Source organism: Carcharhinus amblyrhynchos, chromosome 5 (assembly GCF_965287045.1).
Source record: "Carcharhinus amblyrhynchos chromosome 5, sCarAmb.v2.hapA, whole genome shotgun sequence".
In the NCBI taxonomy this organism is placed as follows: domain Eukaryota; kingdom Metazoa; phylum Chordata; class Chondrichthyes; order Carcharhiniformes; family Carcharhinidae; genus Carcharhinus; species Carcharhinus amblyrhynchos.
Genome location: NC_137328.1, coordinates 1,702,196 through 1,724,854, shown reverse-complemented (window position 1 = coordinate 1,724,854; position 22,659 = coordinate 1,702,196). Strand labels below are relative to the sequence as shown.

General features: G+C 39.4%; 1 protein-coding gene across 3 annotated transcripts in view; it reads left to right on the top strand.

Moving 5' to 3' along the window:
* The window catches only part of ccdc171 (coiled-coil domain containing 171), a 218,560-nt gene that overhangs the window by 75,110 nt on the left and 120,791 nt on the right, over positions 1-22,659 (top strand). For all 3 annotated transcript variants that reach the window (XM_080188307.1, XM_080188306.1, XM_080188308.1), the window contains exons 12-14: positions 3,612-3,701; positions 5,432-5,632; positions 18,314-18,481. In XM_080188307.1, coding sequence (XP_080044433.1) covers positions 3,612-3,701; positions 5,432-5,632; positions 18,314-18,481 — 459 coding nt within the window. The remainder of the gene's footprint in view (positions 1-3,611; positions 3,702-5,431; positions 5,633-18,313; positions 18,482-22,659) is intronic.

Below are 22,659 nucleotides of genomic sequence, written 5' to 3'. Positions count from 1 at the left end.
AAACAGAACTTCTGATATCAAAGTAACAGGTCAAGCAAATCTTAGAACTATTGTGTCTTGTGGTTCTTCGAAGTTTGGGGTGGCATGGTGGCACAGTAGTTAGCACTGCTGCCTCACAGCGCCTGGGTCCCAGGTTCGATTCCCAGCTTGGGTAACTGTGTGTGTGGAGTCTGCATGCTCTCCCTGTGTCTGCATGGGTTTCCTCCAAGTGCTCTGGTTTCCTCCCACACTCCAAAGATTCACGAGTTAGGTTGATTGACCATGCTAAGTTGCCCCTTATTGTCAGGGGGACTAGCCAAGGTATATACTTGAGGTTAGAGGAATAGAGCCGGAGTGGGATTGTGGTCGGTGCAGACTTGATGGGTTGAATGGCCTCCTTCTACACTGTAGGATTCTATGATTCTAAATTTTTAGGCACAATTACTGCAGTTAATGTCAAATATAGTTCAGTGTACAGATTGTAGTGCAGTATTGAGTGATGTGGCATCCTGAATACTTGTGTATACGTGCACATAAGAATACAGTTCCTAGCTCTTCTTGACAAATATAACAAGCACCCTGAATTTTTGAGGTATTGGGAGTTTAACGCAATCCTGATAACTAATTGGCTACCATCATAATGTCTTTCCCATTAGAATGTACTTAATGATTATTGAACTAATGAAAGCAGCAGGGCGGTAGGCAAGAAAAATAAAAGTCTTTGTGGTGTATGATTTAAGCAGCAGCCTTGGGCATGGAGGAGCCCTTGGGCCTGGAACAGTTGGTCAGAATTGTGAACGGTACACTGCCCAACTGCTGCTCGCCTTAAAAGAAATATTGTTCTTAAGAAAGGCTACTATGATCTTATTTTCCGATTTCGTTTCAAAATGATGTTTTTCTTGGAGAAAACGTGTGTATTAACTGTCTGAGATATGTGCATGCAGGAAACTGACCATGTGTCATTTAGCTAATTAAAGATAGACAAAATATACTCGAACTTCGGATCTTGCATTTCAATGCTTTTTAACTGGACTGACTGTGATGAAACATTGCTTCCTATAGTAATGTGGAAGGTTATCTGCCGGTATTGATGTTTTCAGCAAATTCAAAAATATGTGTTGTTCACCACTATATTCTTGCTTAAAGCTCCCTGAAGAATCTTACTTTTCAAATCAGCATGTTAAACTTCACTGAACTGGTTTACTTTGAATTTTTTTTTTTATTTTTGAATTGTTCAAAGTTTTAACTTACTTGCATCTGTTAATTTCTTGAAAAGATTACAGGGTTAATTATCTGTAAGCTTTATTGGATTTCACTGCATGTTGAACCATTTGACTTCTTACAGAAAAAGTTGCTACCCAACAATGCTTTATCTGCTGTTCACTCATTTTTACATCTTACGAAGTCCAACCTTCAATGTGGCTTCATTTCAGCTTTTCATTCACTTGCCTTCTTCATTTCCAATTAATATTCACTTTTTTTTGAAGTCTATTTTCCCCACTTAAGCAGTTATCTTTGATTAAATGACATTACCTGTTTTAAACTGTTAAAACATCATGTAATGGAATTTGATGAACAGAAACCTAAGTGGTTTTATTCTGTTGGAAAACAACACTGAGAAAATAAATTACTTTTCCAAATAAGGCCAAGTTAAAATGTCTTGTGGGGTGGAAACAAAGTAAGTACAAAAACACTCAAAGCAGTAGAAACGTATGCAAATTCAGTAACAGATATGAAAGCGATTCATGTTTACAGTGACCAATATCACAATGAATTTTATTGGCAAATACGTTGGCCAGAATTTTCCTCTCCCATGTTGGGATGGAATGGAGGTGGATGGCAAAAAAATGGCCACCAAGCACCACAGCTGGAAATCCTGTCTCAATTTCACTCTTTCCCTGTCCTTGGAAAATGGCAGGGAGTAGGCCTCTGAATCGGCTGGTTTCTGTAAACAAGGCAATTTGTATCACTGCAGGCTCACTGAGAGTCCATCCCTGGTAAGTTGTCCAATTTAGACTGAGGTGGACAAAGATCTACTGTTGTCTGGATCTGGCATTAAGGTTGACTATAAGTCCTATGAGTTTATACAGCAAGTGGAATCAAACCGATGTGGCAGCAAAACTGCTGTTCGCACTTTTGCACCTCCAAGATCTTCACGATGGTACTGAGTAATGAGACTAGTCTATCCCAAGTTTCAGGTCTCTGGCTGTCCTCCGAAAGTGGGAAATCTATATTTTGAAAACTTACAATTGTCAGCCACAGTTGATTGTCAATTTGGGGCAGAAAGTAGTGTGTGTCCCTGGTGTCGTGCCTCCATTTCTGCCCCTTGGCCATTAATTAGTTGGCAGACCCATCTCTAGCGTCATTAAAGCCCAAACTCCTGGAAAATCCTTCTTCCTGGAAGGCTGGCGACAGAGGCAGGTTTGTTAACTGAAACTCACCCCGCCTCCCAGTCCCTGCCTCAGACGAAGAAATCCAGTCCCTTTGGTGGGAAGGGTGTGGGGGTTCACAGTAGCAGCAGCAGGTATATTGACTTTGCGTTTTCTGAGAATGTTTGTAAATGGAAATGCAATTTCAAGGTTTTCTTTTTGAAAAAAGTGGAATATATTTGTGTTGTTTTCAGCCACCAGTTCCAGGAGCTCAATGGTAATAAATGGTGAAGTGGCTTCCATTGGCCTACAGATCGAGTGATGATTTGACAAACTCAGGCTGCTGGAAGTCATGTGTTTAGGTTGTTTTTTTCCCCTCCTTGTGATACTGAGTTATAGGATATGTGGGGCAATTTTACTAGCAGGAGGCAAAACTGCAGAAGTACCAAGCCTTTTTTTTGAGCGTGGCTTTGTATTATAAATGAGATCTGAATCAGTTTTGGCCTGAAGTAAACCACTGCAGGGACCAGGTCTGTACTGGGACCAATTTGAAGGCACAAAAGTGCAAACAGCAGATTTGCTGCCACATCAGTTTGATTCCACTTGCCGTTTAAACTTGCATACTGTTTCACAAAAGGAGGGGAGAAGTCAAGGTTTATTTTCTGAATAGTTGTTTCATATTGGGACCGCTTTGAGTCAGAAATGTAAACTTAGCAATTTGATCAAAGTGTGAATTGAATAATGGGACTTAGTTAAAGTAGGAGGTCTCAATGAAAGGAGATATAAATACAATAATGAATTTATACTGCTCAAATCTGATCCAGACAGTTGCAATCCAGCAGCTGGCAGAAATGTGAACAATTCTAGTCCCTAAGTTAATATCAGCATAAAGGTAACCCATCTTCAGGGAAGATTTCACAACAAGATCAATTCAGAAACATAACTAAAGGACAAATTTCACTCGCTGGAAAACTAATTTGTTTTGACAAGGTTCTTTTTTTCTGATCTCAACAATTCATTGTAAATGATTGGTAGATTTTCTTTCAGGTTTGATAATTATGGAAGTGAGAATATTAAAACCCATGATGGACAAAACAGAAACCTGAGAATTTTGTGAGTGTATCCAATGATCATCTTGTAGGCAAATACAAAAGTATTAATTTGGCATGATCCTATCTAAATGAAACTAGGTGTGGATTTAAAAAATAAATTCTGGTGAACTTAGCTGTGAAACTTACTCATTTATTTTTGTGTTTGTTTCAGCTTAACAAAATGAGGGATTTGTATGAGAAGATAAATGAACAATGTGAGGCTTACAAAGAGTTAATCTGGTCACAAAATGAAAATCATGAGGTAGGAGTTTAATTGATCTGCTAAATAGCTGTTTAGTATTTAAAATAAATGTATTTTATTTAATTGTTGAGCCTATCCCTAAGGACGGGATTCTTCAATTTCATCTGTACTCTCCCTACTGCCACAGAGAATTTGGCACTTATCTGAAACTCCATCGACTGCAGCTGCACCGAAGAATCCCAGCTACCGATAAGGTCGGAGGTTTTTGGCATCTGTGTCTAGCCAGCTACCTTTATTTAGAAAGTATGATTTCTGTTTTGCAAAATATTTGCATATTACCAATGTTATCTTTAAACAATTATGCTTCATTTCATTTTGCATGTGGTTTTGGAGGTGAGTTTCTACGTGATAAATATGCATCAGTTTATTTCCCTTCAGCTGCAATGGCAACTTTGATCTTGTGTAAGCAGAAAGTCAGATGTATTTGGGAATACAGCCAGCACTGCAGTCTCTGATGATAGCTATGGATGTATCCTCGACAGGTTCACAATTAAGGTGCTGAGTACCAACAGATTCCACAGGGACACAAACAAGATTGCGCTTCAACTGGTGCAATTCACACTATTAACCTTAAAAGTTTTGATCCAAGACCAATAAGTAATTCTCTGTCTTGGGATGAATTGTACCGAAGACTTCACCAAAAAGTCATGGACTTGATCAAATTGCTAATAAAAACAGCAAGAGCTGGAAACATTCAGCAATCCAGGCAGTATCTGCGGAGGGAGTTAATGTTTCAAGTCAAATGTGACTCTTCAGAATTGAAGGAAGGTAGAAATGTGATGGGTTTTACAGGGTGGAAGGGGAAGGAAGAAGGGATAGGGTGGAGGGCAGCAGCAATTAAGTTACAAAGATGTCCTGGAATAAAAGACAGAGTGGTAATAATTATAGTAAAGAAACAAGAAAGGATTGGTTAGTTTAGATGGCTAGCACTCGATTCAGATTACCACCTACAACCAGTCTCTTGATTCCAATCCAATAGGCTATTTGACTTGGCTCTTAATGGAGAATAATTATAATTAATTTTGGGCTAACCCCTCTTTGTAGACACTCAACTGTCTTGCATAATTTTTGTAGCTAAATGTTAGGATAAATGTTGAAAAATTTTATATTTTTTGTAGTTTTGTGTCCTTTTATCATGCAATTCTCAAAATATTGTGGGTTATTTAAAGCATCCAGCATTTCTAGGATGATTGCCAGATCCATCAGAAGTCATTTTGCAGCCATATATAATTTTTCATAGATCTTGTTTCATGGTGAGATTTCATTTTTAGGCGGCATTAAAAGCAGCTTGGGATTCCAAATCCTCTTATCTGCTTCCAGCTTTACCAAGGACGTGCATTCTTTTCTTTGAGTTACTTACATGCCCTGCATTTAGGAAAGCATTCTTGTGAACTGAAGTTAATGTCATGGAAAATGGCTTTGGTTTCTTCCAGCAGAGTTAATGAGCTGCAGGTACTGGTAATTGAATAGCCTGTCGTTAGGTTATGTACAAAATTTCCACTTGAGGTGGCCTCAGAATTTCATCAGCATTAAGAAATTGCCATCACTTCCCTCAATGCTCTTCCCCCTGACATTTGAATTAGAGCACTGATTTTGTTTCCTCCACGCTAAAGGAGATTAAATGCTGGAAAAGCAACATAAATTTGATAATATGTTGAAGATTTTTCATCAAGCATTAAAGGTGACAGGAGGATCTCTGATTTGAATTAATATGAATCCTTGTTCTTCAGAAAGTTCGTGAAGACCTGACAGCGGCAAATAAAAAGATAAACAATTGGCGCAGTGAATGTTCTGAAAAAGATGCACTGATTGACACACTGAACATGGAGCTACAAAATATGAAACACAACTTTGAGAGGGAGAAAAACGTTGTTGCTGAAGCTAGAAATGAAATTCAAAAACTTGCACGATCTCATCAAAAGGATACAGAGGTATTGTGATGAATTGCAAGATAATCTCTTAACTAAACATTTGTAATTGCTTTGCTATGTTCAGCACCATTGTATGTGGCCCATGTATATGACAGCTTTCACACCATAGCTTAATTTAGGATTTCTGACAAGTACGTTATACACATTCACTTATGTAATGATTAGTCTTTAGTTTTTGTTACTGTATAGGTAACTGACCTGATCTGAGGTCTGTTCATCATAAAACACTTAACATTCACAAGAATGGATATGTGAAAATTTAAATTTTCTGATAGTTTGTGAATAGTTAAAAAAAAATTGGCTTGCATTTGTTGCCCAACCATAATTACCCTTGAGAAGATGGTGGTGAGCTGTCTTCTTGAAGCACTGTAGTCTATGTGGTGTAGGTACATCCACAGTGCTATTAGGGAAGGAGTTCCAGAATATTGACTCGGTGACAGTGAAGGATTAGTGATGTACTTCCAAATCAGGATGGTGAGAAACTTGGGGGAGCTTCCAGGTGGTGGTGTTCTCATGTATCTGCTAACCTTGGCCTTCTAAATGGTGGTCATGATGTGGAGATGCCAGCGTTGGACTGGAGCAAACACAGCAGAAGTCTCACAACACGAGGTTAAAGTCGAACAGGTTTATTTGGTTGCAAACACGACTAGCTTTTGGGGCTGTGCCTCTTTGTCAGGTGAGTGGGGAGTTCTGATCACAAACAGGGCATATAAAGGCACTTCGTAGCATTTGTGGGTTTTGGTGAGTTGCTGCCGTGCAACTCATAGACGCTACACATGTCTGCCACTATACTGGTGGTAGAGGGAGTACATGTTTGTGGCTGGGGTGTCAATCAAGTGGCTTCTTTGTCCTGGATGGTATTGAATTTCTTGGCTGTTGTTAAAGCTGCACTCATCCAGGGAAGTGGAGACTATTGCATCACACTCCTGGCTTGCACCTTGTAGATAGTGGACAAGTGTTGGGAAGTCAGGAGGTCAGTAACTTGCCATAATGCGCTGTTGATTATCACTTGATAAACTTGTTGTCATTATGTTGCAGTCATTAATATTTCATTGTGGATATCATCATGAATGTCCCCAAAGACCTGTCATAAACAAAAGAATAATATTGCCCTCACTTAGTACACTAAGTATTATTTACACAGTCATTTCACTCACAGGAAAATTCAGGTGATGTTTAAACACCTTTAGTTTTGCTCTTGGAGGTCCTGGTGTTATTTGAAACTTTTTATTTTGTCTTTAATTACTCCTATACTTTTTTGTCATGATTAAAAAAGACACATTAATACATTCATCACATATTTAAAGTAATCATTAATTTTTTAAGCACTAATTGCAAACAATATTTTTTCCTGCAAGCTGGGGAACTCTTTGCTCAGGTAAGTTGCTCTGAAATTGAGTGGTAATTAAAATGTCTGCAGAGTTAATGGAAAATTAACACCTTTAGTAACATTACCACATGGATATGAAGTTTAGCCACCAAAAACATCTTGCAAAACAGACCTACATTTGAAAAACATAATTTTATAATGAAATGTGGCTAAAAATACTCTTAATCTGGATTTTGTGGATATAAAGTGCACTTAAACATCTGCCTTAATATTTTCTGATTAATACTTGTGAATGTTGTCACCACTTAAAGTTTAATGTTTTTGAGAACAATAAATGCTGAGTTTTACAATAAATATAAAACTGGGGAGAATTTTGTCGCATATATTGAACCAAAAGTGGAGTGGTTGATAACATGGGGAGGTGGTCGGTATTGGTAATATGACTGTACTTGTAATCCAGAAGCCCAGACTATTGCTCTGGGGTCTTGAGTTCAAATCATGCCATGACAGCCGGTGAAATTTAAATTCAATGAATAAATATTAAACAAAAAAACTATGTTTTAGAAATGGCTACTTTTTGAAATTCTAAAAGAAAAAAAGAACTTGTACTGATAGAACACTTATTGTGACCACCTATTGGCTGTACAACATCTCAAAGAAGTGCTAGTTAAGTGCATTGGCCATGCTAAAGTCTCCCTTAATATACCTGAACAGGCAACGGAATGTGACTAGAGGATTTTTGCAGTAACTTCATTGCAGTGTTAATGTAAACCTAAACTAATAAACAAACTGAAGTACTTTGAGATAGTGTAGTCATTGTTGTCATGTAGGAAACATAGCTGAACAATGGCTAGATTACCAGAAATGCATATCAGTCTGTTTCAGAATTACAGAATTGATACAGTGCAGAAGGAGGCCATTTGGCCCATTGTGTCAGCACCAGCTCTCCAAATGAGCAATTCCCTTTCAAAATGACAGAATTACAATTAGAATCTTTCACAAGTTTCTTTTTTCAGCCATTGAAACTTTTTTTTCTATATCCAATCGTTTAAGACTACAAGATGTAGGAGCAGAAATAGGCTATTCAGCCCATCGAGTTTGCTCCACCATTCAATGAGAACGAGATCAATAAGGTCAACTATTTGCAGATCCACAAAAGATGGGTGACATCCTAAATGAATATTTTTCAATTGGTATTTACTGTTGGGAAAGATGTGGATGTTAGGTAACTTTGGGAAATAAATAGTGATGTCTTGAGGAGGTTACATATCACAGAGAAGGAAGTGCTGGAAGTCTTAAAGCGCATCAGGTTAATAAGTCTCCAGGACCTAGGTCTGGTCTAAGAGTTAAAATTCTAAATTGGGGCAAGGCCAATTTTGATGATATCAAGCAGGAACTTTCAAAAGTTAATTGGGGGAGTCTGTGAGAAGGCAAAGGGATGTCTGGTAACTGAGAGGCTTTCAAAAGTATGTTAACCATGATTCAGGGTAAACACATTCCTCTTAGAGTGAAGAGCAAGTCTAGGGAACCCTGGATGACTCGGGATATTGAGGCCCTGGTCAAGAAGAAGAAAGAGGCACATGACATGCATAGGCAGCTGGGATCAAGTGAATCGCTTGAAGAGTATAGCGGGTGTAGAAGTAGAGTTAAGAGGGAAATCAGAAGGGCAAAAAGGGGACATGAGATTGTTTTGGCAGATAAGACAAAGGAGAATCCAAAGAGCTTCTACAAATATGTAAAGGGCAAAAGAGTAACAAGGGAGAGAGTAGGGCCTCTTAAGGATCAACAAGGTTACCTATGTGCGGATCCACAAGAGGTGGGTGAAATCCTAAATGAATATTTCTCATCAGTGTTTACAGTTGAGAAAAGCATGGATGTTAGGGAACTTGGGGAAATAAGTAGTGATGTTTTGAGGAATGTACATATTACAGAGAAGGAAGTGCTGGGAATCTTAAAGTGCGTCAAGGTAGATAAATCCCCAGGACCTGATGAAGCGTATCCCAGGACATTGTGGGAGGCTAGGGAGGAAATTGCAGGCCCCTAGCCGAGATACTTGAAACATCAATAGTCACGGGTAAGATGCTTGAAGGTTGGAGAGTGGCAAATGTTGTGCTTTTGTTTAGAAAGGGCTGCAGGGAAAAGCCTGGGAACTACAGGCCAGTGAGCCTCACATCTGTGGTGGGTAAATTGTTGGAAGGTATTTTGAGAGACAGGATCTACAGGTATTTAGAGACGCAAGTACTGATTAAGGGCAATTAGCATGGCTTTGTGAGTGGAAAATAATGTCTCACAAATTTGATTGAGTTTTATGAAAGGGTAACCAAGAAGATAGATGAGGGCAGTGCAGTTGATGTTGTCTAAATGGACTTTAGCAAGGCCTTTGACAAGGTACTGCTTGGTAGGTTGTTGCATAACAAAGAACAACACAGCATGGGAAACGGGCCCTTCGGCCCAACGAGCCCACGCCGCCATCTTAACAATGTGTTTTTCCTCCTCCACTCTTGACCCATGTCTATGCTTATGGTACCCCCATAGGAAACCAGATTAAGGGGAGAATAATTTAGGGACAATTTGTTACACCAATCAGCCTAAGAGCACATCTTTGGGGTGTGGGAGGAAACCGGAGCACCCAGAGGAAACCCACGCAACCACAGGGAGAATGCGCAAACTCCCACAGACACTGGCCCAAATCCATGTATCTGCACAGCTAACAGTGATAGTCACTGAGCTGTTGTGGTGCCCATCTGCTGGTCCAGTTTTAAGCATACACAAACAGCGTGTAGTACTAGGCTACTCTCAAAACATCCAAGAGCAGCCCACGCACGACCCACCATGTGCATGTCCCTCATTAGACAACAAGGTGGGCTGACGCACCTGCGGAGTAAAAGAGAAAAACATCAACACATGTAACAGTTGATTTCCAGTATAACAGTTGATTTCCAGTTAAATCTCACGGGATCAAGGGTGAGGTATCTAAATGGATACAAAATTGGCTCCTCGACAGAAGCCAGAAGGTGGTTGTAGAGAATTATTTTTCAAACTGGAGGCCTGTGACCAGCAATATGCCTCCAGGATCAGTACTGGGCTCACTGTTATTTGTCATTTGTATTAATGATTTGGATGAGAATGTAGGAGGCATGGTTAGTAAGTTTGCAGATGACACTAAGATCGGTGGCGTAGTGGATAGTGAAGAAAGTTATCTCCAATTGCAATGGGATCTTGATCAATTGGGCCAGTGGGCTTACGAATGACAGATGGAGTTTAATTTAGACAAATGTGAGGTGATGCATTTTGGAGATTGAAACAGGGCACGACTTACTCAGTTAATGGTAGGGCGTTGGGGAGAGTTATGGAACAAAGAGATCTAGGGGTAGATGTTCATAGCTCCTTGAAAGTAGAGTCACAGATGGTGAGGAAGGCATTCAGCATGCTTGATTTCATTGGTCAGAACATTGATTACAGGGGTTGGAATGTCTTGTTGAAGTTGTACAAGACATTGGTAAGGCCACACTTGGAATACTGTGTGCAATTCTGGTCACTCTATTATAGAAAGGATATTATTAAACTAGGAAGAGTGCAGATAAGATTTACTAGGATACTACCGGGACTTGATGGATTGAGTTATAAGGAGAGGCTGGATAGACTGGGATTTGTTTCTCTGGAGCGTAGGAGACTGAGGGGTAATCTTACAGAGGTCTATAAAATAATGAAGGGCACAGATCAGCTAGATAGTCAATATCTTTTCCCAAAGGTAGTGGAGTCTAAAACTAGAGAGCATAGGTTTAAGGTAAGAGGAGAGAGATACAAAAGTATCCAGAGGGGAAATGTTTTTACACAGAGGGTGGTGAGTGTCTGGAATAAGCTGCCAGAGGAAGTAGTAGAGGCAGGTACAATTTTGTCTTTTAAAAAGCATTTAGATAGTTACATGGGTACAATGGGTATAGAGGGATATGGGCCGAATGTGGGCAATTGGGATTAGCTTAGGGATTTTAAAAAAAAGCGGCATGGACAAGTTGGGCTGAAGGGCCTGTTTCCATGCTGTAAACCTCTATGACTCTATGTCCTGATGAAATGTATCCCAGGACTTTGTGGGGGGCTAGGGAGGAAATTGTGGGTCCCCTAGCAGAGATATTCAAATTATCGACAGCCACAGGTAAGGTGCCTGCAGATTGGAAGGTAGCAAATCATAGAAATCATAGAAACCCTGCAGTGCAGAAAGAGACCATTTGGCCCATCGAGTCTGCACCGACCACAATCCCACCCAGACCCTACCCCCATATCCCTACATATTTTACTCACTAATCCTTTTAACCTACGCATTTCAGGACACTAAGGGGCGATTTTAGCATGGTCAATCAACCCAATCCGCACATCTTTGGACTGTGGGAGGAAACCGAAGCACCCGGAGAAAACTCATGCAGCCACCAAGAGAATGTGCAAAATCCATACGGACAGTGACCCAAGCTGGGAATTGAATCCAGGTCCTTGGAGCTGTGAAGCAGCAGTGCTAACCACTGTGCTACATGTTGTGCCTTTGTTTAAGAAGGTCTGCAGGGAAAAGCCTGGGAACTACAGACCAGTGAGCCTAATGTCTATAGTGGGTAAGTTGTTAGGAGGTATTCTGAGAGATAGAATCTATAAGCATTTAGAGAGGCACAGACTGATTAGGGACAGTCAGCATGGCTGTGTGAGTGAAAAATCGTGTCTCATGAATTTGATTGAGTTTTTTGAAGGGGGAACCAAGAAGATAGATAGGGCAATGCAATTGACATTGTTTACATGGAATTTAACAAGGCCTTTGATAAGGTACCGCATGGTAGGTTGTTGCATACAATTAAATCTCACATGAACCCGGGTGAGGAAGACAATTGAATACAAAATTGACTTGACAACAGAAGCCAGAGGGTGGTTGTAGAGGGTTGTTTTTCAAACTGGAGACCTGAGACCAGTGGTGTGCCTCAGGGTCAGTTGTTACTTAACCTCCCATCTAAATCATTAATATAAGAGACATGTTAGTAAGTTTGCAGATGACACCAAGATTGATGGCTTGGTGGACAGTGAAGAAGATTATCTAGGATTACCAAGGAATCTTGATCAATTGGGCCAGTGGGCCGATGAACGGCAGATGGAGGTTAATTTAGATAAATGCAAGGTGATGCATTTGGTAGATCGAATCGGAGCAGGACCGACTCAGTTAATGGTAGGGCATTAGGAGAGTTAAAGAACAAAGATTTAGGAGTACAGGTTCATAACTCCTTGGAAGTGGAGTCACATGTGGATAGAGTGGTGAAGAAGGCATTCGACATGCTTAATTTCATTGGTCAGAAACATTGAGTACAGGAGTTGGGACACCTTACTGAAGTTGTACAAGATATAAGCAAGGTCACATGTGGAATATTGTGTACTGTACCCTATTATAGAAAGGATATTATTAAACTAGAAAGAGTGCAAAAATGATTTATTAGGATGCTACCGGGACTTGATGGTTTGAATTATAGAGAGAGGCTGGATAGACTGGGATGTTTTCCCTGGAGCGTAGGAGGCTGAGGAGTGAACTTATAGGGGCCTATAAAATAATGAGGGGCACACACAAGGTAGCTAGTCAAAAACCTTTCCCAAAAGTAGGGGAGTCAAAACTAGAGGGACATGTTGCACAATGGGAAAGGGCTGCCCCATGGTTTCCAGAGTCATGGACAGTCTGTATTGCGAATTGCATCTTCATACATGAATATACAGATCAGAAATGAAATATAGAGTAAACCGTTGTTCATTGTCAAAAGGTATAGTCTGTGAAGTTTCTTGAGCAGTACTGCAACACTAAATTGGTGATTAATAGCTCTGGTTAATTAGAAAATGCATCTTTGATTTTTGCAGAACTGAGAGTAAAACACTATACAATAAAGATGTTTAATTATGTAACATCGACGTGTGTCATAATAGTTTAGGATTGGCACTGTGGCCAGACTTAAGATACTGATGAATGGAAAAACAACTATAAATTGATGCAGTAAGATAGCATTGAGCCTGCTAGTGCAGACTCAATGGATGGAATGGTCTCCTTCTGCACTATAAACGTTCTGTGATAAACTGCATTTGTAGGGCTAAAGGAATAGCGGTTAGCTTTAAAGGAAACTATGGACCTCATTATCTTATATTTAGGATTTATATGTTTAAAACTACAGATATTACAGTGTACGGAGATGATGCTGTCTGTCCTTGTCATGTAACGTGAACATTTGGTTATTGCAGCATAGGTTTACATACCTCTGTATGTGTTGTGCTGGTATTTACTGCAGGAGGAAAGCAAATTGCCCAGTGTTTTATCTTCCTATTAGTATATTTACTGTCCCTATCCATTCTATTTTTGTAGTGATTTAGTGGGGACTGTGTATGTGCATTAGCTTTCTTAGTAGGTGCTTCTGAAAGGTATCTTGGAGACCGACTGGTGTCTCATTGCCCCCTTCTGTGATTACCCACCTCTGGTTTTGCTTGGACAGTCCTTCCACTGCAGTACCACTAGAATTTCCTTGCTTTCATTGTGGGCTGCTTCACGAAAATGGGAATCTCACTTGGTGCACATAGAACGAGGCTGACACCGGAAAGCAGGTCAGTGCTCAGGTCAATGTGGAGTGACCAATAAGTTCTGCCCTAAGAAGTAGGAACCATCAAACCCTACCCTCCACCCAGATTTCTACCACACAGTGAAACAAATAATGCTCATGGGGCTACTGGCTATAATTTCTCTTCACAGATTTATGTAACATTTTGATATTGCTTTCAGAAAATCTGAAATGTGGTCACTGGCAAATGAGGCCCATTCTTTCTTTAACTTAAACATTAGTCTAATGGGAAAAAAAACTTAGTGATTGGAACATCAAACACTAATTAAGGCAAGGAAACCGGTAGTTTGATAACATAAATGGGCAAGAAATCTTGCAATAGAACATTTATATTATTTCCAGCATTTGCATTTGGCTTGGTCAGCGCAAGAACCCAACATATGACAACATATGCAATAGTCTTTCGTGCTGTGTAACATAGAAAAGGGAAACGTGTTTTGATTAGATAAAGTAGATATCATACTTAGTTCCCGTTCAACCTCTATTATAAATTCAAAGCCATCTCAAAACCATTCCACACTACATATTAAGATATCAACATTTTCTTTGTCACCTTTTTTTAAAAAGGACAAATCTCAAATTGGGTTTATTTGCTGCAAAGATGCTCATTCACCAGTTTAGCGAAGACATAACTTGTTTATTTACGGGTAAAACCATACAAAGGCTTGCAGCTTTATGGCTACAATCAGCTCCTGGGATGACTGAGTACAGAAGACCGCTCATTACGAGGCCACCCACTCTGCTCCCTGATTGGTTCCCTGGGTGATGTGGTTCCTGGGGTCACTCTGCAGATTGATTCTTGAATGGACCTTCCCCTCTAAGTCCTTTTATACATACATCAATACCTCATTTATACAGGCCAAGATAATTAAACATTTAGTGCATGAATTTAAATAATAAGGTCTTTCAGGGGTTTCCTAATCCTTGTGGAGTGGTATAACTTCCCTGTCTGGTGTGCTATCAGCCAAAACCAATGACAGGTCTCTCTTCATGCAGTTCCGTTCAACCTGTTTCCATGGAAATGTCAGTTGTGCTTATCACAGGAAGACCAGTGCTAAATCAGACAGCAACAGACATGAATCATGATTTGTCTCCTGACTACTTTGGTGAGCCTCAACCCTCTGTAGCAAATTTGGAAACATGAGGCTCAGTCTCATTCTATCTCCTCTATCTATAGTCTTCATATTTTTGTACACCTCAGTCGGGTACCCCCTTAGCCTTCTCTGCACTAAGGAAAACAATCCCAGCCTAACCAGCTTCCCTTCATAGCTGAAACGCTCCAGCCCGGGCAGCATCCTGGTGAATCTCTCCTGCACCCTCTCTCGTGCGGTCACATCTACGGACCTTTCTTAAAGAGCTTTCCGATCAGTCCTATTCCTCTGCCTTCTGATGCAATATTAAGTCTTCCTTTTCCAAATGTTTATTGTTTTACTCTGGATTTTCTGTCCACTTTTTTTTTCAATGGGATGATCCATTTCTTTGCAAACTTTATTTTAAAAATGCCAGTTTGGGCTCCATGTGATAGGTCCTGAAGAAGAAGAGGGTGGTCTTACCATAGACGTGGACAAGCTGATAATTCATTTTCCCAGTATATACAATGTACCACTGCCTCTTTTCTGCCAGGTGTGATGCTGAAAAATGATCATTTGATGGTTTTGACTGCCACCTGAAGTGACAGTTAGAAACATTTTTAAAGGAGTATTTGGCTTCAAAATCTGGAACTACTTTTCTGTCAATGCCAATGTTTATGCAGTTTTTCCATGCCCACCAAAAGGTGCATAAGAATATTATACGTTCATCTTCACGTTGAGCTGAGGATCTTTCTGAGGTAGCTGTGCAATTATTATTGTTCTTTATGTTAAATATTTGTATTGATTGATCATAAATGTTTGGAACTTGCAGTTTCTTTCTTGTATGTATGTGCATATATCTTTTTTAAATAAAAAATCCACCAATTGTTTACTTATGCAGGTCTACTTTTAAGACTGAGTTATTCCTATTTTTGGTTATGGGTAAATAACAGTTTGCACTGTGCTTATTGTGAAAGTCTGCTCAGGCAACATTTGACTCCACAATGATATTAAATATAGTTCATTGAGACTACTCGCTGTTTATTGTAATCCAGGCCATCAGCATACTGTAACACTTCTGGCCTAGCAACAAAGCATTATAATGCTATCCCTTCACAATAAATGCAATTGAATATTAATTTGGATCAAAAATTGTGTACAAATTTTGGAGCCAGAAGTTAAGGTCTTCAGAACAAATCACTACTTGACAGATGTACTGAAGGAGGTTGGGGGGTGGTGGGGGAGAGAAGAGAGAGAGAGAAAAGAGTGCCTACTTAATGAATATTGGCATTTGTAATAGTGCAGCCATTGAGACTTAAATGATTTTTTTCTGGAAGACATATCATATTTAATTGTCCAGCTCAACTGGCTAATTAAAGTCAAATATGGAATACTAGGAATAGAAATACAGTGCCAAAAATTAATGTGATACCCCGTGCATTTCACAAGCAAGCATAAGTTGATATTAATGAGGGCTTTATCCATCTGAAATTGAGATGATGCGCACTTGTAAGATAGATTATTCTTGATGCTACATTCTATAAGTAACTCAGACATTAAATTATTGATGTACATTTTAACATTTATTTCAATAACGATGATCATAAATGCAGAAGTTTTTTTGTAGAAGTCACTTAAGTTGTCTCTGTGTGCATTGAGTGGTAATCCCTTGGTGGTAATGAAGAATGTAATTCTGGCTATATTTTCTCAAGATAGAACTCGTTAGTTCCTGGGTGAATTTTGCACCCTATAGTAAGATGAAAGTAAGTTTCATTTGAAAAAGAGTATTATTCATTATGGAATGAGCATCTGATTTTTGGATTGAAAGTGATGAATTCCAAAATTGGGATTAAGCTAAAATGCACCAACAATAGTGTGTAAACTAAAAGTAACAAACTGCAAATGCTGGAAATCAGATTAGAAAATGCTGGAAATGCATAAAAATGAAATACTGTGGAAGATGGAAATCCAAAATAAAAGCAAAACATTGGAAAAGCTCAGATGATTTGGCATTTGAAGAGAGAGAAACAGAGTGGTTAATGAACTTCCACTCAAACTGCAACCAGAACAAGTATGTAGCTGGCCTGCCAGTGTCTTTAGAAAGAAAAGATAGGTTATGACATTTTGATTGTGAGCCCAATCAGAATGAAAGTGGAAAGATGAATAGCCGAAGGAAGAGGTCATTAAAGTGACAATGGATAGAATCTATCAATTAGCAGCATGAAAGCACAGCACTCTTTAAGCACATGCATGGTGACTGAGCGTAATTCCAAAGGAGGGAAAATGTTAGATTCATAGCTAATGATGCTCACTAATTTATGCTGGATTATATTTTCTAAAGTGTACTCTTAAGTCTTCAAGAGCTTCCAAATGTATTTTCCTTCCTTTTCCTTTCCTTTCTTCAATCAAGCTTTCAGATTATGAATCTTCTTGTTTTATTTCTGATCCCAAGATGTGTATTCACTCACGTGATTTTACTTCATTTCTTCTCTGACAGAAATTTGTGGAGAAAGGGAATGCTAAACTAGTATTTCTACAAGAAATCTGTAGAACAGGCAAACTTCAATTTGAAAATAAGTATTGTATTAATGTTTTCAAGTCAGTTCTAAACTTCCAGTGAAATTAACGTTAGTGGACTAAACTAATACTCTTTCAAATCTTAATTTGTTATTACATGAGATTTCCAAGGCAGTGCAAGAAACCCAGAGTTAAAAGGTTAAACACTGAGGGGCGAAGGACATTGTAAAGTAGTTCTGGTCACACTGTCATTTCAGAGTCCAAAAAGTTACAGATTGTTTATTGGGATTCAGATAATACAGATTCAGAGATAAAGGTTGCAAGTGGAGCTTCAGTAGTTTGTGAAAGTCTTCTGAGCACAAACCATGTTGCACACATGCATGCTTTAACAGCCATTTCTTTTCAGTAAGACATTCAGTCTTAGATTTCTTTAGCATAGTGTATTTTTTATTTGGTTTACAGTTTTTAACATTTGTTCTCCGAGTCACCATGTGCTGGTCAAACATTACTAATGCTAAATATTGCCAAACTGCAAGATTGGACAGAATTTGATGTCAACTATTAATTCAATATAGAAGTTTTCAGTCTTATTATTATGACCCTTTGTAGTTTGTTAGGTGGTAGTAAAGTTAATGGTTATATTGAACCTGAGGATTTCTAACAAATATAGACATTATAGTTTAACCCTGGATATTTTTAGTAGCAGTTTGCAAAAAAGCCTACTATCTGTATATGAGTTTCTTACACAGAAAATGTATATTTTTTGAACTGTCCAAATACTGCTTATTGATTTATTCAATGAAAATGCCCTGATCATTGGTCTGATTACTTGCTCTGGGCAGGGTGACTGAAAATTTGCAGTGGTATTAGGCAATAACTTCTTTGTGGTAGTAAATTATAGAGAACACTGATGGAAATACAAATTGTTGTGCACTTGCATTCTGCAGACAGAATTTCTGATGGCTGGTTTGTTCTCATGTCAGGTTCACTTGTTTCTGTCATCCTCTATGCATGATGATAACACCAAATATTTACTGGAAGGAAAGTTCAATACTTTAATTTGACGTTTTTATTATATTGATGGCTTCTCTTTTGCTGGCAGCACTTTTGGATCATTTCTAATGCACGGGTATTTCTCTCGCAGGAAAAACTGACCTTCCTTCACAGTTTGTATCAGCGACTAATAGCAGGCTGTGTAGTCATGAAGCAACCAAATGGCATGCTGGCGAAATTCTCCTGGCCCGAACTGTGCACCATTCTGCAAGAGAACGTTGACATCCTCACTTCAGATCTTAGCAGGGCCAGGGAAAAGGTACGTTTCTTGAAGTTATCATTTAACCAAATCCAATGACATTTGTCTGCATCACAGCTTGATTTAAAAAAAAAGCTTGACAGTCAACTTATTTCAAAAGGAAATTCCTATTTAATAATTCAGAAACATTAATTATAATTTGTCTCAGACACAGTTTGATGCCATTTCTGAGGGCATGCAAATGCAACTGAAGTCTGAGTGAATTCTCTAGGCACCATTGGTCTCACAAACAAATCTGAATGTTGTTATATACTTTATTCCAGATTTACTAATTCGACTACAGAGAATTAGCCATGGGGACCTAATTAGAAGAAAATAAACTAATCTAAGTTTTACCAAGAAGAAAATTTCAAGTGTTTATTCATTTTCAGCAATAAAGCAACACTGCATTTCTTGTACACCTGCAAAGTAATTTATATAAATAGAAGTACACGCTGGCGTCCATTCTTAGCATTTTGAGGATATAGGTCATAAGTAATATTTATATTTTCCTGCAGTGTATTTGATGCCTGCCTTGCAATCTACAAGCTGCCATCATTTACAATCATGCCTGAAGAATAAGATAAGGCAAGGAGGAGTAGGGATCTGTGTGTGATCCAGAGGATTTGCATAATTAATTGGAGCTAGTGCGACAGACTAGTCTTGGAGACTGGTACTGTGGATAATGCACAGCATGAGTCGGCTGCTGCATAGTTGCAAACATTAATGGGTTGAGATAACCTGGATGGTAGATGGGATTGCTGTGTTGGCCTTTCATCTCTGGGACATGAATTTAATTCAAACATGGACTGACTCTTGTCTCTAGTGAGAAGGTCCTATGTGTGGTTCGTTTGAGCACTTGCAATTCTGCTTTCAGTGGATGTGGATCAATTGTAAGAAAGTTCGAGCAATTGGCCACAATCAATATTTAAAGATGTCTATTGTAGGAGATAGGATGCCATGTGAACTCAACTAGAGTACTCCTTAGGTGTGTTGAAGAAAGGAATTTACTTACTATCTCATCCATTCTGTATCTGACTTTAACTAAACAAGAAATAGTACAGCACAGGAACAGGCCCTTCAGCCCATCAAGCCTGAGCCGATCATGTTGTCCTATCTAGATCAATCACCTGTAACCTTCTATTCCCCACCTGTCATGTGTCTATCCTAACCAACGTTTTATATAACTGTAACATAATTTGCCAATTTTTATGCTGGATGCCCTCACCATTGAAGAAAAGCATGCTGTATGCTTTCTTCACCACCTTTTACACCTGTGCTGCCACCTTTAAGGATCTGTGAACCTGTACTCTCCGATCTCTCATATGCTCCTGATGGTTCTGCTGTTTATTTTATAGCTTCCAGCTGAATTGGACCTACCAGAATGCATCATCTTGCTTTGTCTGGATTAAATTCCATCTGCTCTCAGCCCAATTTTCCAGCCTATCTACATCCTGCTGTATTCTCTGGCAATCTTCATCACTATCTGCAACTCCAAAAATCTTAGTATTATCTGCAAACTTGTTAATCAGGCCAGTTACGTTTTCTCCCAAGTCATTTATATATATTACAAACAACAGAGGTCCTAGCATTGATCCCTGTGGGACGCCACTAGTTACAGACTTCCATTCAGAAAAACATCCTTCCATCGCTACCCTCTGTCTTCTATGGCCAAGCCAGTTCTGAATCCATCTAGTTGGTTCACCCTTGATCCCATGTGCTTTAACCTTTGCATCAGCCTGCCATGAGAGACCTTGTCAAATGTTTTACTAAAGTCCATGTAGATTGATACCGGAGTTGAAGGGGTTGAGCTATGAGGAGAGGCTGAATAAACTAGGCTTGTACTCGTTAGAGTTTAGAAGAATGAGGGGAGATCTCATTGAGACATATAAGATGATGAATGGGATGGATAGGATAGAGGTGGAGAGGCTCTTCCTGCTCAGAAAGGACAGTAGGACTAGGGGGCACAGCCTCAAGATAAAGGGGGGTCGGTTTAGAACGGATTTGAGGAGGAACTTCTTCACTCAAAGGGTGGTGAATCTCTGGAATTCTCTGCCCGTTGAGGTGGTGGAGGCTGCCTCACTAAATATTTTTAAGACGCGGGTTGATGGGTTTTTGATAAGTGAGGGGATTAAGGGTTATGGGGAGAGGGCGGGAATGTGGAACTGAGCCACGACAGATCAGCCATGATCTTATTGAATGGCGGGGCAGGCTCGAAGGGCTGGATGGCCTACTCCTGCTCCTATTTCTTATGTTCTTATGTTCTCATAACATCTATGGCCCTTCCCTTGTCAATCATTTTTGTTACCTCAAAATAAATATTGCCTAATATAAATATTTGTAGATTTTGGTATCTTTCACAGATGTGTTGCGCTGTCAGATTTCACTTGATGGGCTCAAATTTCATGCTCCTAAATTGGCAAAATTGTACTCTGATTTTGCTGACTGTTTGTAGCCACAGTCAATCAAAAAAACTAAAAAGGCCAAATCACATTTTCTTGGGCTACAATAGCAATTAATCACAGAACTTTCAAACTGCAGAAGGAGCTCATTCATCCTGTCTGGTCTGCACTGGTTTTCTGAAAGACTATTCTACCTGTACCCACACCCTTGTCTCACCTGTAATTTGCACATTCTTTCTTTTTGATAGCAATCCAATTCCCTTTTGAATACCTCTATCAAACCTACATCCGCCACCCTCTCACGAAGTTTGTTCCAAATTCCAATCAGTCTTTTAGTGACAAACATTTTCCTTGCATCATTTCTACTTCTTTTGACAATTTTCTTCTGTGTCCTCTAGTTCTTAATGTGTGGTTGTCCACTTTGGTGGCAAAAACAGGAAGGAAGATTATTCTTTGAATGGTGGGAGTTTAGGAAAAGGGGAAGTGCAATGTGACCTGGGTGTCATGGTGAAGCAGTTGCTGAAGGTTGACATGTAGGTACAGCCGACAGTGAGGAAAGCTAATGGCATGCTGGCCTTCATAGCAAGAGGATTTGCGTAGCAAAGTAAGGATGTCTTACTGCAGTTAACACATTGGTTAAAGGGATCAAAGGGTATGGAAAGTGGGAGTGGGATACTGAAAATGCATGATCGACCATGATCATATTGAATTGTGATGCAGGCTTGGAGGGTCAAATGGTCTCCCCCTGCACTTATTTTCTATATTTCCCTTGGGGAGAACAGTTTCCCACTATCTATCCTGTTTCTACTATCCCTGAGGATTCTGAATATTTCTATTAAGTCTCTGCTTGGCCTTCTTTTCTCCAAGGTAAACAATCCTAACCTCTCCAATCTATTCTCATAGCTACAGCTCTTTATCCTTGGAGTCATTCTTGTGAATCTCCTCTGTACTCTCGCCAATCCTTCACATACTTCCTCAAATATGGCACCCAGAACTGGACACGATCTCCAGACGCGCCTAACTAGTTTCTTGCACAAGTTCATTATAACCTCCCTACTCTTATATTCAATGCACCCATTAATAAAGTCTAAGATACTTTGTGCTTCATTAACTGCTCTCTCAACATGTCTTGCCATTTTCAATGACTTATGTACTTGTACACTGAGGTTCCTTCATTCCTGCATCTCCTTCGAGTTCCTTCCTGCCAAAATCAGTCACCTCGTATGTCTCTGCATTGACCCTCATTTGTTACTTGACTGTCCAATGCACCAGTAAATCTTTGTCCTTTTGAAGTTCAAGATTATCTTCATAACAGTTGACAATGTTTGCGTTCTCTCTATCATCTGCAAATTTTGAAAACATGCCCTGAACACCACAGTCTAAGTCATTAATATATATCAGGAAGAAGAAGAATCCCAGCACTGAATCCTGCAAACCTCCAACTCAAGCCTTCCTCCAATCTGAAAAACAACCATTTATCACTGCTCTCTCTTTCCTGTCATTCAGCCAATTTGTTATTCAATTGCCTACTTTCCCTTTTATTCCATGAACTAGAATTTTGCTCACAAGTTTGTTGAATGGCACTGTATCAAATGTCTTTTGAAATCCATGTGCACCACATCAGTTGGAAGATTTAATGCCCAGTCCTTCCCTTCATTGAAACAGCTCTCTCTTGTAGCAATAATATCACCTTTCCATTTGCCAACCTGTGCCTATCATTTATTAATCTTATTAACCACACTTGGTGCATTCACAACTATTAGTGACCAGTTTGTCTGAAATATCTGCTCCCTTCAA